This window comes from Cyprinus carpio, chromosome B16, assembly GCF_018340385.1.
Source record: "Cyprinus carpio isolate SPL01 chromosome B16, ASM1834038v1, whole genome shotgun sequence".
Taxonomy (NCBI): Eukaryota; Metazoa; Chordata; class Actinopteri; order Cypriniformes; family Cyprinidae; genus Cyprinus; species Cyprinus carpio.
In genome coordinates this window covers 14,141,104-14,158,124 of record NC_056612.1, presented here as the reverse complement: position 1 = coordinate 14,158,124, position 17,021 = coordinate 14,141,104, and the positions used below count along the sequence as shown (strand labels likewise).

Sequence of the window (17,021 nt, the reverse complement as noted above, 5' to 3'; positions counted from 1 at the left end):
CCCACTTGTATTATTTTTGCCTATATTTATCCTGAATAAGGAAGCATTTACACAAAACACATTTTTGCATTCTACTGTGCTGCTTTTCTATGGTATTTGAAAGTGAAAGTGAAAGTCGTGACATTTGTCAAGTATGGTAACCCATACTCGAAATTGGTGCTCTGCATTTAACCCATCCAAGTGCACACACACAGCAGTGAGAAGTGAACACACCGTGAACACACACCCGGAGCAGTGGGCAGCTATATATCCAGCGCCCGGGGAGCAACTGTCTTTCTATGTAAACACATGCTAGGTTGACATGTTTGACTGTTGCGCTCACATATGACAGTGTTCTAAGCACTAAGGCTAAAATAAGTTGAGGTAAAAAAAAAACATCCTTAAAGGGTTAGTTCACCCAAAAATGAAAATTCTGTCATTAATTACCCTCATGTTGTTCCAAGCCCGTAAGACCTTCGTTCATCTTCAGAACACAAATTAAGATATGTTTTGATGAAATCTGAGAGCTCTCTGACCCTCCAGCAAGGATACTACCAGGATCAAGGCTCAAAAAATGTAGCAAGGACATCAGTAAAATAGTCCATGTGACATCAGTGATTCAACCATAAGTTTACAAAGCAGCAAGAATACTTTTTGTGTGCAAAGAAAACAATAACATAATTTATTCAACAATTATTCTCCTCAAGTTACCGTCTTCCACCATTTTGGATAGTACCCCAGAACGTAATCAATGTAATCAGCGTTGTTTATGTTTAGTGTGCGCATGCTTTACTGAATGTAAACAATGCTGATTATGTTCTGGGGTACTCTTCGAAATGGCAGGAGATGGTTTTGTGTTGCAAAGTTGAACGAAGGTCTTACGGGTTTGGAATGACATGAGGGTGAGTAATTAATGACAGCATGTTTTGGGTGAACGAACCCTTGAAGGAAGTTAACTGCAAAAACACTCCCTGATTCTCTGTTTTTCTGGTTCCTTGGACCTTCCCAAGTTTAATACTTTTACGTAATATTTACTATTCATAAATACTAGATAAATAGCGGGTGAAACCTAGATCACACCGTCCTTTTTGTTTTTGGGCATTGGGGTTTCTCACCAGACTCGATTCAGGTAAGATTCACTCATCCTCTGCTGTTCTCCACACAAACTGTGATCTCATTTTCTTTTTAATGGTCCATTATAGGTTCATTTGTCCAGGTTATCTTTTATTTTTGTCTGCTGATTAAGAGATCTGTGAAAATGGAACAATTTGGACAGCGGTTAGTTGTACTGAGCTTGTGCTTGCTGGCTGCTGTGATCATCTCTGAACAAAGTGAGTATTTAATCACTGCTCTCATTTACTTTTGTTAGCAATTAACAGCATTTTATGCCAATTCAAAATTATCTTTTGAAAACTGTCTTTTGCTCTCTGTGTCTGGCAGAACTTCAAAACGATCTTAGTCGTGATGATGACATTTGCTCCATGTACATGCAGGGCACATCCAGACGTCTGAACATGTCAGAGGCCTTTGACATGATCACACTGGAGTATGGGTGGGATACCCAGGTTTGCTAGTCTTGTCAAACAGCAGTTAAGTTAACAAGTAATGTAAAATATAAAGTTAAAATATCTCCTTTCTCTCTCCATCACTAGACTGGGAATATTGCACAGATGACTGAATTGTTTCAGCGCTCAGATCGGAATAAAGACGGATATTTGAATCCTCGTGAGTGCATCCTATTCATCGGACGTGTCTTCAGAATCATTTGATGAAACAGGCACATATACATTTTGATGGGAAAGTGTAACCTTAGTAAACAATCTAGAGGTTAAGAGGTCATAACTGAAGTATACGTGAATGGAAAATCTTTTCTCTCTCTTTCTCTACTAAATAAACTAAATATGCAGCTTAACTGGTTTCATGTAGTCTTTGTTATGCACTTCACATCAAGTAAAGACTAAATGACTGAACGAAACAGACAAACAAATAGTTTTTCTACACCAAAATTGTGATCCTCGGTGTTACAACACAAAACAAGGAACTGTGCATCTACGTATGAGGCTGTAAAACAAAAATTAGTGCTACAACCACTTATTGTGACACAAGCACATCATTATGGTTATACTTTAGCAGGTTCTTTTCATATGAGATTAATATTTGTTCAGAAAGTCCCAGCACATATCATCAAGTGATTAAAGTGAAAGGAAAAGAATGCATCTGGTAGAAAAAAAAAATGCTACGTGTCAGTCCGGTTTTTGTTTGTCCTAAATAGAGGCCGACTCACCCGTTTTAATGCACTGTGTTCATACACCTTTTATTGTACTTCATGAGACTGTGTGCCTCAGTCTGAGAACATACAGTTTTGAATAATATGCTGATTTATGGATGAATGCTGCATTATTTTCATGATGTTCATCAGGAACAAGGAAAAACATATCAACAAACTGATTATCTCCCCTCCCACATGACTCTTTTCTCTGTATCATATGTGAAAATGGGTGGTGATATGTAAATCACATTTCAAGTAGTTCTCCTCTCCTCGTTCAGAGCAGTAGGCAGTTTCTCTTCAGACTTGATACAGGTAAGAAGCACCTGCACTCATCTAGTTTTCTCCGCAAACTGCTGTTTTACGTTCTCTTATACTATGTTTACTGTTCTTATTTTCTGTTTTCCTTGTGTTTTTAAAGTTCTGCTCCAGTGTTTACTGCAGGCTATAAACATTGCTATTATTGCTTTTTTATTAATTTAATTTTCAATATGATTTTTGATCAGCTCTGTATATATTGATATGTTGTGATTTTACATTTGCATGCTGAATTAAGAGATTCATAAAATACCACTGCACAATATCATAATTGTATTAATCCATTAAGGTCAATTTTCAGATACAGAATCACAACATATCAGGCATCATAAAGTGGCACTTTCTAATAATTTGTCACCTGCATAGTTTTAAAAATACAATTCAAATGGCTACACTGTCACTGTACACTGTAGGAAGAAGACACTTTCAGTCACCATTCACCTTTGGATTTTTTTTTTCCAGTAAATGAATGGTGACTGAAATGGTCACATTGCCAAATGTCAACTTGTTTTGTTTCACTAAAGAAAGACATTCACATGGGTTAGAAGCGATTAAGAGAATTTAGATTTTTGGGGTGAACTATCCTTTTAAATCTTTCACTTTGCCAGTATTTACCAGAAAGTGACAAGTTAGCATTGCAGCATGTGAAAACCCACATTATCTCTGTCACTGTGGCTGGTATTTTAAGTTTAACAAAAACTTGCACAACCGGATCGACGGCTCAAGCAATACACTTCAGTGAGCATTTAAAAAGACTGTTTGCATTCTTTACAATATGATTGCATTACATTGATGAAAAGATGACTGAATGAGCCACTGAGAATTCAATGAGGAAATAAGGGTGTAAAACCAGCTTATTGTTCCCAAAACAGATTTATCTTGCAATGTTTTTTCTGTAAATTCTAGAACTAGGTTTAATGTTTTTAAATAAAACTGACTTGAGGTTTAGGTCCTGTGTATGACTGTAGATTTCTGTGGTAACCTTAAAGTTGTAACTAAAGACTAAAGTATAGCAGGACTTAAAGAGGAAGAGGAAATAATGGAGATAAAATTCATTTCACGATCATATAAAATTTCTTAAAATGTTATTTTCTCAAATATAAAAATAACTCTATATTTTCATGCATATTAAGACCCATTTATACGGTGTAAAAAATAAAAATAAAATAAAGCTTAAGACAGCAAATGACTATTACCTGGAGAACATTTACTGTTAGTTTATGCATTTTTTTCTATAAACTTTGTTAAATGTATAAACCTGATAAAAAAAAATAAATAAATAAATAAATAAATAAATAAAAAATCATTTATTTACTTCTTTCCACAGTAAATATTCTTCTGAAACTATTCTTATACTTAAGGAAATAAAAGTTGAACACGTTATTTTTAGTGTCATGATTAGTAGAATTAAACAAAAATATGATCAACCAAATAAAAATGTGTTAAACATACTTAATTTCTTAAGTTAATGCATTAACTGACAAACATTAAATAATGTTTACAAAAATGTTCTCTCTCTCTTATTAACAGAAACTGACACACATGGACTAATATATTTAAAAACCACATATAGTGACAATATTATCAATTCTCTGTTGTCTAAGTTACTTTATTTTCCACTATTTTCTTTTGCAGTCTCTCCTCATCTGAGTCTCATTCTTGTTCTTGAAAAAAACCTGCAACAATGGCACAATTTGGCCATCTGGTGGCAGTGTTGAGCCTATGCCTGCTGGCTGCTGTGGTGAACTGTCAACGTGAGTGTCCAGTCACAGTTCTCTTTTCATTGGAGCTCATACAGACCTATATTCTAGTCTTTATCACAGTGACCAGCATTGTTTTTTTTTTTAGTTTTTTTTTTAATTCAGTTATTAGTGCTTTGCCGTGTCATTTAATCATGTTCATATGGATCTAAATCTTTTATCTTTGCTTTCTTTTTCTATAATAGAGACCACCCCCCCACCTCCTCCTCGTCTAGGACAAGAGATCTGCACACACTACACTCAGGGTGGGACCCTCCTTCTGGATGGGCCAAAAGTCTTTGAAATGATGCTGATTGAGTTTGGACGGGCAATTCAGGTCTGTATCCATGTAGTTTTCTTAAAGGGATAGTTCATCCAAAAATAAAAATTCTGTCATTAATTACTCACCCTCATGTCGTTCCAAATCTGTAAGACATTCATTCATCTTTGGAACACAAATTAAGATATTTTTGATGAAATCCGAGAGCTGACCCTGCATAGGCAGCAAGGGAACTGCCACGGTCAAGGCCCAGAAAGGTAGTAAAGACATCTTTAAAATAGACCATGTGACATCAGTCGTTCAACCTTCACTTTATGAAGCTACGAGAATGCTTTTTGTATGCAAAGAAAACAAAAATAAGGACTTTTTTCCCAACAAATTCTTCTCTTCCGTGTCAGTCTGCCATGTGTTTATGACAGTACCACAACGCATGTACGTGGTGCTGCTGACTAACCCATTAACTGTCCCTCAAGTTCAAAACCTGCATGTATTTCTTTCTTCTGCTAAACACAGAAGAAAATATTTTGAAGAATCTGGGTAACTATACAGTTGGTGGTCCCCACTGACTTCCATAGCATAGATTAAAAATACCATGGAAGTCAATGGGGACCATCAACTATTTAGTTATTCTTCAAAATACCTTCTTTTGTGATCAGCCGAAGAAATAAATTCATACAGGCTTGGAATAGTTGAGGGTAAGTAAATGATGACCACATTTACATTTTTGGTTGAACAATCTTTTTTAATCAATTAAATCAACTTTTTAATGATATTTAGTTATAGGGATTGTTGTAGGGATAACAACTTAAGGTTGTTATATTTTGGTATCCACGACCTAAAGTTTGAAATTGTTATTCTCTGTCTCTCTCTGTAGACCCTGAACCCTATGGTGACTCAACAGTGGATGGATGAAGTAGATGACGATCACGACAAACGCCTCAACATGGCGGAGTGTGCCAAACTCGTCCAGAGAGTCTCTGATTCCATTCAGAGGCCTCCGCAATAAACAAGTCATGTCGACTGATTGAAGTAACTTGTACTTGTGTACGGAAGTACAGTATATGAAGAAAAAATAAGATCTCACAAACACTTAGTATGTAGGTCTGTAGCTTAATCTCATGTAATAAATATTATAATGTAGGCTTAGGCTATCACTCAAAATCAAAATAAAGCTATGAATTGTTTTAGAAATTACTTTAAAACCAGGATTTAAAGAATCTTAGTCGAAAATGAAGAAATAAAATCGTCAAAAACACAGCTGTGGTGTCCTACTGTAGAATTCTTACATGTACACTGTGTCTTCTGATGGCAAAGAATGCAGGTAAAATAATAAAATAGCCTATCTATTCAGTTACTACCTCCCACGACATAACAGTCCAGGTTTAAAGGTTTTTAGATTAGCTAGCGTTAGCATCGCCATCTATCGACATGGATTAGCAAATCGCTGATACTTTTAAGTTTAATTAAAGAGGTTTACAAAATAATTAATTCACTTACTGGTCCAACAAAGAAAGAAGCGACTTGGGCATCACTATTTTCTCTGTCATCAAATCTTTCCACCTTGTGTATGCTATAGCAAAGTTAGTTCATTTTTATGTGTCGGTCTTTCTGTCATCTGCCTTAAGATCTTTTCTGCTTCTTCAGCAGCTCAGATTCCCTCGTTGTCTCCACTGGTAAAGCTTGATAATAAAGTTTCATTCTTAATTTTTGCTCATCTCAACACCAAACTACACTACTAACATATCTACACACTCTCAGAAAAAAAGGTACAAAAGTTGTCACTGGGGTGGTACATTTTCAAAAGGCACACCTTTGTACCTAAAGAGTCCATACTGGTACCTTAAATGTACATATTATTACCTAAAGTGTACATATTAGTACCTAAAAGGTACAAAATTGTATCTTTTGAAAAAGTACCGCCCCCATGACAGCTTTTGTACCTTTTTTTCTGAGAGTGCAGAAGTGGCAGCCATTGAGCGTGGGGATTTTGTCCATTGTTTAGTGAAAAACCGAGTTTAAGTTAACTTGAATAGGCCTAATTATTTCAAAACAGTGAAATACACTGCAAAAGGTAACACACACTATAGATAATAAAACACTTTTTTATAGAAAGCTATTATGAGAACAGTCTTCATCTAATTCAGATGACTCTTCACAAAAACACTGAATTCTTAAATGGATAGTTCACCCAAAAATGAAAATTCTGTCATCATTTACTCACCCTCAAGTTGTTCCTTCTTCTTTTCTTTGCTCTCTTGAACACAAAAGAAGATATTTTGAAGAATGGTGATAACCAAACAGTTACTATTTTCCACCCTTAATAAGACCATTAGCTACTGCCGACTGTTCATGGTCACATTAGTGATTACTTTGAAAATGTAGCCAACTTGAATCCAATGAGAAATTATCCTTATGTGAAATTCCAGGGAATCTGCAGGGATTCCTATTGAGATTAAAGCATTTCATCATTGGAATATCACCATACAAAGGTAAATGTGACCATACCCTTAATGTGTAAAACTTTTAAAATTAGCATCAAATTATTAAACGCACTTTTAAAGGTTCCAGTTCAGGCAAGGCGATGAGATTTGGCTGGTATAAGTGATCTAATCAGACTCAGGAGGTGGATGTCGTAATCTGATTGCAAAAAGGCATCTTTATCCATTTACAGCCATTTAATGTATCTGTGCATGCAGAATAAATTCTTCCACAAGCAGCATATAAATCACAAATATTTGGTTATATTAAAGTAGATATGCTACCGGATCCCAATTATTTTAGGAGAGCTCTTAACAGAGTTAAATTAGTTTATTTTTTCAAGGTTTGCTGCTTGGACATCCCAGCTTACAACAGTTGCTCAGCAGCTGCCATTAAAATGAGTAGTGCAAGTGATACAGTACAGAAAAATTAAGTAGGTAAAGCTTGAAATAGCAGCTTGAATGTTTTGAGTCTATAGTGTTGATCATAAATACCTGCCTAAAGCAACTGCGAGAGAGAAGATGGCGGGACAGTTGGACAGGAGAAAAACAAGGTCACCATTATACTGACCTTTGACCTAACCTGTTTTACTAGCAGAAGTTTAACCCCCTGATATCTATGTCAGAGGTCAGCAGGTGCTGAAGGGGTGTTGCCTGTCTGTGCCTGTGTCTTCTGCTCTCTGTCTCACGTTTATTACTTTTCTCTCTAGATTTGAAGAATGGAGTCTATGTATTAAAAACATGTCGGTACAACTTGTGGTGCTTTTGGCATCTTTGTTAACATCTACAGTTCTGGCGTATAGACAGAAGCAGACAGATGCGAACAAGCATGAGGAGACAGAGATAATTAAGGCTGTTAGGAAAAAGGAGACCTGAATGAGATGAAAGTTAACAGAACAAACGTGATACAGGAGATGAGAAGGGCTGAAGGAAAAAAGGAGAGAGCAGCACATTCCTCTTCCTCTGTCTCTGCTTCCCTTGTTTGGGCTCTTCAAAACAACAGCTGGAGCTCTCACAGGTGTGTTTTACTTGCTGAAAGCTGAAACATATGAGCTGACATTGCACACACACACACACACACACACATACACACACACACACACACACACACACACACACACACACACACACACACACACACACACATGCCTGCATGCTGATGCAGCAAACACACACTACTGTTTTTCAGCAAACAGAAGTTTAAAGTGCTCTTTCTGCACATTTATTTGGATCATCACGGACATACTGCAACAACAAGGAGATCACAAGCCACACGTCAAACTGTATGTTATACAAAGCAAAAATATCAAACAAAATCTGTAGTTTCTGCAAACACATTATGCTGGAACTGTCTTTTTCTAGCCATTTTTTTTTTGCATTCATCTTTTAGTAGCTGGGAGCAAGATGATGGAACTTTTCACAGAATGTGATGACACATTTCAACATTTATTAAGGTTACAAACCTAGAAAAGTTTTTGTTTCTATATTTTCATATAGTGCACATTTATACATTTGTTATATTAACTTGGTCTTCAGTTTCATAGTTAACACTGTTGTGTGGGTGTTTCTTCCACAATGGCTGAGGGAAATTTGACATCTACATTTACATTTATTCATTTAGCATACACTTTTTTACAAAGAGACTTTACAAATTAGGAATACAGCAAGCTATTTATCATCTTACTCTTTTCTGACCACTATAATCAGTGTTGGGAAGGTTACTTTACAGATTACAAGTTACCCTTTTTAAAACGTAATAAGCAATGTAACTATTTCAATTACTTTATTAAAGAAATGTAACTGATTACATTTGATTAGTTTTCTAAATTTCTAATGAATGTTTTCAGCTGTTATTCATTTTAAACATTTAAACCAAGCAGGGTTAACCTTACAGGAGTACCCAACACTGATTACTGTAAGAAAATCCTTTAACACTTGAATTAAGATTATAATAATTTAATTTTAAAGTACAGCCACGCACAAGAAAATCAGACTTTAGCCCCTCTTTTTACTCTGAGATCGTTCTGAGGTTAAATACTGATTTAAAATCCTAATCATAAAATTTAATAGCTATGATCCTACTGTTTTTAAAATCAAATCCTTGCATTGTTATGACAGGAAAAAGAGGAGGATGTTCCTCTTAGTTCCATTCACATTTAACACGATTTCAAGTCAATAACAGAATTCCCCAAAGAGCAAAAAAACTCAATTCTTGAAATTTGTTTATGTATCTACATAAACAAGAGGATCACATGCTGAGATTCAAGCAATCATCTTTATTCTTTATTATTATTATTCAATTTATTCTTAAAATAAATTGTATATTTAATGACTAAATCAACCGAACTACATTTGGTGACACCAATAATAGTCTTTTTAAGGGTTAAATCAAGTAGAAATAGATCCTTAAGGTGCCAATTATACAGTACCATGTTTCCAATGCAGAAAAAAACTAGTTATTGATCAACTGTATATGGGAATCATTATAAATGTCACTGAGAGTATAGTTAGCAACCTAGACAGCCTTAAGGTGGTGTGTATATTTGTGTGTGTTTCCCAGAGACAGTCTCTGCTGCAGGAAACAGTGGTATCCTGTTTTGCAGTGGACTCCCATTGTTGCACTGATTAAACACTAATATACACACCCACACATAAAACCACAGCTACTGCGCTGTTAGTGATGAGAACAGAGCAGCGTGTCCGAGATCAATCAGACGTGATTCATAATACACACATTTGGCCGGATGCTTTCACACAAGTGCTCCCATCTTGCGCGACAAAGGATGAAACACTGGACACACACATACACACTCTTGTGTGAGCGTAGATTGAGAGTGTTGTCTAGTCTCTCTGTCTCCACATGTTCATCCATCACTCCTGACCGTCCAGCCCAGGTCTCTGCTTATTTATCTGTCAGTTGAGTAACAGAGACGGTTTACACTGTAATTATACTAAATCATTTCCTAGTTTTGGCCTGATGAGCTTGTCATTGTGTGGCCATTTTTCATATGGGAAATGACAACAGTTTCTCACCAAATGTCTGTCATTTTTTTCTTGAATATTATTGACTTCTTTTATTTTACAGGAATATTTCAACCAAACATAAAACATTGCTGAAAATGTACTCCCCCTCAGGTAATCAGAGATGCAAATGAGTTTCTTCATCAGAATAGATTTGTAGAAATTTAGCATTACATCACTTGCTCATCAATGGATCCTCTGCAGTGAATGGGTGCCGTCAGAATAAGAGTCCAAACGACTGATAAAAGCATCACAAGTAATTCACACAACTCCAGTCAACATCTTTTGAAGTGAAGCTGCATTTACAAATTCATTAAGACGTTTTTAACGTCAAACCATTACTTCCTCTTTCATGTCTTTCTCTGAGAAGCAGACAGGAGAAGCATATAGAGACTCCATAGGCACTGAGAAACAATAAACACACGGTTCCCACTCGCTCGTGCTAACGAAGACAAACTACAAATAATAATAAACGGAGCAATTCCAAGAGGGTCCTCACACCATCGGTGCTCGGGCCCTAACAAGCAAACAATACACATTCACAAACATTTCAGGGGAGCTCTACAAAACAAAACACCTAATAGCGGGAGATAAATGTGCTGTTATTTCCCACAGAAATTAAAATATCTGTCAGCACGCGTTACGCCTCGGCTTTTGACCGTATTTTAGTTTTCATTGCTCACAATCAGCACTGATCCTCTCACATTCCCTTGCTAAGCTCTCATAACTTCTTCTCTCAGTCTCAGCCAGACATTGAAGGTTATATGTTATGTAAAATTTATTTGAGCGATTTTTTCAGTAAACTCCAGAAAGAACATCCCTCTAAATCCCCTTAGATATAATACACACTGTTGCATAGGATATAAAATCGTACAAAGGAACATAAAAACACTCACAAAAAATGAACTTACAACACCAAAGCCATAAACAATATAACAATAAAACAAAGTTGCTATGTTTTAAATGATCATAATAACCCTTTTTTTATATTCACAAAGCCCAGTCTTGGAGACTTGGAAAGGCTGTAGTGAATAAAATATGAATAATGTACAGTAAGATATATAATTAAAGTTTGTCTATCACAGATCAAACCAGTTTAGCATACGCACCATTAAGCGTTTAATCTTACAGGTTATGAATATGTAAATTTAAATAAAAGTAAACTTGCTGATTATTCCTCCCCTTATATCCTGACTGTCACCGCAACTCAGTTAATAAAGCCTTTCAGATTAGTGCAACTTTGGTTTTCTCTGAGGGAGGGGAATGTATAAAGTTATTGTTTATTTATATTATTGTTTTTATTGGCTCATTGTAAAGAACAATGTTCTGACAGTGACAGTATTAAGAAAAACAACTTTTTTTTTTTCCAGCTACAAAACGAGAATTGTGAACAGAGACATACAAAATGTCCTGTTTCCTGAAATCTCAGAGACCGATATTTTGAATTAAACATCATTCAGTCAAACTAATTTTCTATGTTTGTGTTATTCTTCTGCACAAAGGAAGGTTTTATGCACATAATGTTTCTTTTGGGCATTTTGTCCCTTGAGTTGGATAATGATTAAATAGCTGCCAAACTGCCATATGGACACAATTAAGAATGATATTATAATAAAGTACCCTATGATTACTTAACAACCTGAACACACTACATTCATTAAGTAATAGAACTGTACCTGCTTAACAGTAACACATCACTTTCAGAGAAAGGGCTGAAACAACCCTTATGAAAATTAACCATGGTTTTTCTACAACAACAACAAAAAAAACAACCATGGTTATTGTAGTTAAATTATAGTAACCACAAATTAACCACATGGTTTGGCTACACTAACCATAGTATTTGTAGTAAAACTTTGGTTATTCAAATGGTAACCAAACAGCCAAAAAAACTTGGTTACTACACTTTTACTATAATAAATCTATGGTTAATTTTCATAAGGGAACAAACAGGTTTGAGCTCTCGGTTAAAGGTCTGTTGTGTTTGCAGATTTGAACACCTATTACCTAAGAAATACCTGCAAACAAACTGAGAGCATCCTCATCCATACAAGGATTAACCAAAAAGATCAAGTGAAAATAATCTGTCACTCAGAGAACTTAAAATTCAAAAGATATTAATGTACTGTCATTATTTACTCATCCTTATTCATTCAAAACCTGTATGACTTACTTAGACATTCTGAGAAGATTCTTTTCCACCCAATTAAAAAAAAAAAAAAAAAAAAAGTGTACAGGAACTTTCATGATATACAAGTATCATAAAATAAATCTTAAAGACATGTTTGCTTCATATAAGTTTAAATGATAATCTGATAATATTCCCTCCAGTGAGCTCAAGAACTGGATCAGTCATACTTGAGCTGGAGTTATTCAGATGAATGAACAAATTCATTAAAAAGACCAAGAATAATTTGTTCATGAAACAGGTGCCAAGAAGAGCTAAGATCAAGATTTTTAGTTTATTAAATCTTAACTTACAGCTTCAGAAAACTTGATATGATGACAACTATAGTATAATGTTGACACTGAAAGCTACTGTTCCAATTCTTCGACATTTCATGCAGAAAAAGCAGAAAATATGTCATACAGGTTTGGAATAATATAAGTGAGTAAATTCACAATTTGTATTTTTTTTTTTTTTTTTTTTGAGCAAGCGATGACATTTTGAAGAATGTTGGCAGCTGAACAGTTTTGTTTACCATTGATTTACCACTGACTTCATGTTCCTCAAAAGGAAGTCACTAACACAGAATAACATGATGATGAGTAAATTATGACAGGATTTTCATTTTTGGGTAAATTATGCCTTTGCCTAAAAAGACAAAGAAAAAAGTGAAAACTGTCTGTCTTCACAGAATTTAAAGTGGCAGTTTCACTAGAGCTCTGAGTTCAGATGGCATCATGAAAGTCAGATGTGAAGGAAACCAGAATGTCTGGCTTGGGTAAAGGAAAGTAGAGAAGGCAATTCATTCAATTCAATCACATTCAATCAAAATCCTCTCTCAGATTTGGATCAATTTATAGGAGGACTTGTTTGGAATCACAGCTCCGAACCACCAGAAGAGGAAGAAGCGAATGATGCTAGTAAAGATGCCAGGGGTGTTGGGCACCTGAAAGACAAAATAATAATAATGATAACAAAAAACATGACGCTCAGGTTCGCCTCAAACCACCATCTCAGATCAGTCTCTTCATCATCTTACCATGATATAATAGTCATGCAGTTGAAGGCCATACAGCGTCCATGATGTTGATGTGAAAAATGTAGCGACGGTCAAGGAAAAAGACAAGCGCTCCACAGACTTAGTTCGCACAATATCCAGCTGGGGGAAATGAAGAACACAAATGTTTTTTGAGAGGAGAATGCTTTTGCTACCCTTTTTAAAAAAAAAAAAAAAAAAAGTACAGAGGAGACATAACAATGTTGGGAATCAGACTGAAATATGACACAGCATCAAGACTCAAACCTGTGTCTTCTACTTAAGCACCAAAGATCAGCAAATCTGAAGCACAGACGCTGCATCACAGCTCCAAGCACAACATGTTATTTACACTCACGCATAGTCTCTCCCATAACAAGCAGATATTGACACTTGCAGACAGTGACGGAGGGGGAAAACAGGAAGCAACAAAAGGAGGTACGAGAATGACAGGAAATACACCACCGGGCACAGGACAGATCGACAGAGCTGGACTGATAAATATAGAAGAGAGAGAGATCCAAAACAGGAAGATGGAGACTATGAGAGGGCACAGAAAAGAAGGATGAATGGAGTGATAAACAAATGATGGAAGGCTGGAATGTCAATACAAGACTCCACATCATTATTATTATTATTTTTTTTACAAAGGAAACGATAAGAGGAGCTCTTCTAACACAGTGCAAGTGAGACAAGTAAAAAGTTACATAAATCTATTCTAGAAATGTCATTGACTGTGCTGGTAATATGCTACAATGCCAATACATGTGCTTCATGTGCTTTACTGTAATGTAATTCTCAGTAAATATGTGCAGGTAATTGCTGACTGTGTATTTAAACAGAATTAATGCTGGTTAAATGTATAGGTGTGTACTCACGAGATCAGCGAGTGGAGAGAGGTACATACTGATGGTGAACACACTGCAGGCCAGGCCCAGCTGAGAGAGTTGAGCTTCTCCAGGAGGAATAACCACAGTAAAATACACCCAGCCTACACACAACACACTCACCATCGCCAGTGTCAGCGAGAACACTCGCTTCTGAAACACACACAGATTCAGCAAAGTCATTTTAACATTTATTTTGCACATTTAGACTATTTTCTGACCACTCATAAAACGTATTATTTCCGAAATGTTTATTTGTTGTATACAGTGGGGTTTAAATGTCTGAGCACGCATTTAAAAAAAAAAAAAAAAAAAAAAACTCGGATCAAATTTGACTTAAACATGGATCTAAACTTTAAAGTTTTTCAATTGAATTTTTCACTCAACTCAAGTTTTCACTCATTTTTCAATCAAATTTGAACCTTTTTAAATTAAACTTTTCACTCAAACTAGTATTTTGATGATATAACAAATAATTAAAATGCCTGTATTAACTTATATGTGCTTATAATGTAACCTGTAAAAATATAGTATTCACTTGTAAAATAAATGTCACACAAATTATCATCCTATTAATATAACTTGATATTAATAAATTTAACTAATTCATTCAAACTGTTATCCCGATAATGTAATATGAAATAAAAAAAAAAATGGTGTATTCATTTTTCACTTTGACTTTTCAATCAAACTGTAATGCTGATCACATACTTTGTAATTAAAATATTACATTAATATTTTATATTAAAATATAAAAAAATGCAAAACAGAAAGCAATGGTCTCAGACTTTGGACCCCACTGTATAATTAATAAGAATTAATAAAAAGACAGTGCTAAATGACAAACCTTGTCTTTGGTATAGTGACAGTAGGTGATGATGTATAAGGTCTGTAAAAAGGCCCCAATGATGTTTACAGATATCAATGTTCCATCTCCCTTTAGTAATCCATAGTAGAGCCAACCTAGATTACTAAAACACACACACAGAAACATTTATCATTCAGTCTAAGGCTGATGATACACAGGACAGCTTTTTTTGAACAGCGTTGCTTGGGCACTTTCCCATTGAGAATGGGTAACAAAACTCTATCTGGATATTTTAGATCGGCCATGAGCCCTGTGTCTCACCTGGTTGCCCGTTGATGGCAACATTGCCCAAAAGGTTGCCCCGTGTATCATCAGCCTAACTGAAATCCATGCACAACGCATGCATGAAGTTGCATTCATATATACAACATTACTGAATGAAAGGCTACAAGTGTCAAATATCAAATACATACTTCAAGCATGTGGTGAGGAAGGGCAGAAACTGTACGTTATCTGCACTCTGTGTGGCCTTCATTTTCTTCAAGTCTGTCCTGCAAATGCAGAGAGGAATGTAATGAGAGGAACTTGATGAGCATAGATACAGGACGTTATGCATATGCACACCATATATTTTATCATTTCCACTGTAAGTTAACACATATGGTGAATTTCCTTTGCTTCAGGTGCCCTGCACAACCTCCAAATGTTTACATGCTCAACTTACATACAGCTGTTAAAATGGTTTCAGGCAAAATACCATAATTACTACAGTTATTGGTGGAACTGTAAAATCCTAATAATGTGCGATGTTCTTGGTGTCAGTGCTGGCTTTTATCAGTAGTAAAAATAAGTATAGTATGTTGGCGGAAACTTTTGTTACTATGGTAAATTGCTGTGAGGAGGCTGTTTGTAAGTTTGAGTGAAGTGAGATGTCACCAGATGGGAAAATTATTAAAACACATAAGTGTGTACAGTTTGGCTTAGCTAAGTTACATTAAGTGATATGATTGGTTATAAATATCATGTAGAACACACGTAAGTAACTTACAATCCCGTCGTGAACATCCCGACGGTGAAAATGATGCACGCACATGATAGCAGCTGCAGAAAATCCATAGACTGAAAAAGCGAAAAATGAGATGTGCTTCTATTCAGACACCCGTGCAATCAAGCGAAGCAAATTATATTCATAAAACCTATGAATCCTGCAGTCGTGCAACGCTGACGTCCACCTTCTTAATTTCCGTGTTTGTAATCAGTGTGGATGGATTCCTTCACTCTGATTGGTTATCGCCGAACGCTGCGCACTGACGTCATTTTGTAGTCCGGATGTGTAGTGAAATAAGAGGTGTGATTTTATGACGATTGCCAGAGATATTCCTTTGAATATAATGAGATTTTGCAGTATAGTTTGTATAGTGAGATGTAATTTTTCAAAAGTACAAGCTTTAGGTGAAGAGCTGCCCAAAACAGTTTAAGGACTCATGATTTTTGTTATGAACAATATGCATAACAAAAAGTGTTTTAACCACACTGAATATTTGCAAGTTGTCGCTCATTTAGTGCCCCTGTGGTTGTTATTAAGCCCAAAAGATTTTAACAATTTTCTCTCTCATGTAACTATACTGCTGTATGATAAATTCTTAATTATTTTTTTTGCACTCTTTGACCATTTTAGAATTTATTGTTATAGAAATTATAGAATTATCACTTTAATATGATTTGCCTATACCTAAACAAAGTGATCTGAACAAATGTCATGATTTGTGTCATTGAGATTTAAATGTCATGATTTATATTACAAGTGAAGTTGTGTTTTGGTCACATGACAATGTACTGAATAAGATGCTTGAGTTCAAGGGCGTAGTTTTGGTTTCAACATTGGGGTGGGGGGTTCATTCAAGTGTGAACTGTATGTATGTAACACTTCAAGTATGTAAGGGTTTTATATTATTAAGTCATTTATAGGCTATAGTATGACATAATTGTTCTAATTCAAGATGCCATGGGAAATCAATCTAACTTAACATTTTCTTATATTGA

At 35.5% G+C, this 17,021-nt stretch overlaps 1 protein-coding gene across 1 annotated transcript; it reads right to left on the bottom strand.

Moving 5' to 3' along the window:
• Nucleotides 1–10,840: 10,840 nt before the first annotated feature.
• slc50a1 (solute carrier family 50 member 1) lies at nt 10,841–16,250 on the bottom strand. The gene is made up of 7 exons (XM_019066651.2): nt 16,175–16,250; nt 16,027–16,097; nt 15,452–15,529; nt 15,018–15,141; nt 14,162–14,323; nt 13,287–13,406; nt 10,841–13,193 (listed from the first exon to the last, which is right to left on the bottom strand). The coding sequence occupies exons 2-7, from the start codon at nt 16,092–16,094 to the stop codon at nt 13,086–13,088; spliced, it is 660 nt and encodes a 219-aa protein (XP_018922196.1). The 5' UTR covers nt 16,095–16,097; nt 16,175–16,250; the 3' UTR covers nt 10,841–13,085.
• Between the last annotated feature and the right edge of the window lie 771 nt (nt 16,251–17,021).

What these genes read in the sequence shown, in the direction of transcription:
- slc50a1 (XM_019066651.2), bottom strand. Translation starts at nt 16,094, where the DNA reads ATGGATTTTCTGCAGCTGCTATCATGTGCGTGCATCATTTTCACCGTC. An exon ending in GTCACTATACCAAAGACAAG is followed by an intron (nt 14,324 to 15,017) that starts GTTTGTCATTTA and finishes TGTGTGTTTCAG; the next exon opens with AAGCGAGTGTTCTCGCTGAC. An exon ending in TCTCTCCACTCGCTGATCTC is followed by an intron (nt 13,407 to 14,161) that starts GTGAGTACACAC and finishes CATTTCCCCCAG; the next exon opens with CTGGATATTGTGCGAACTAA.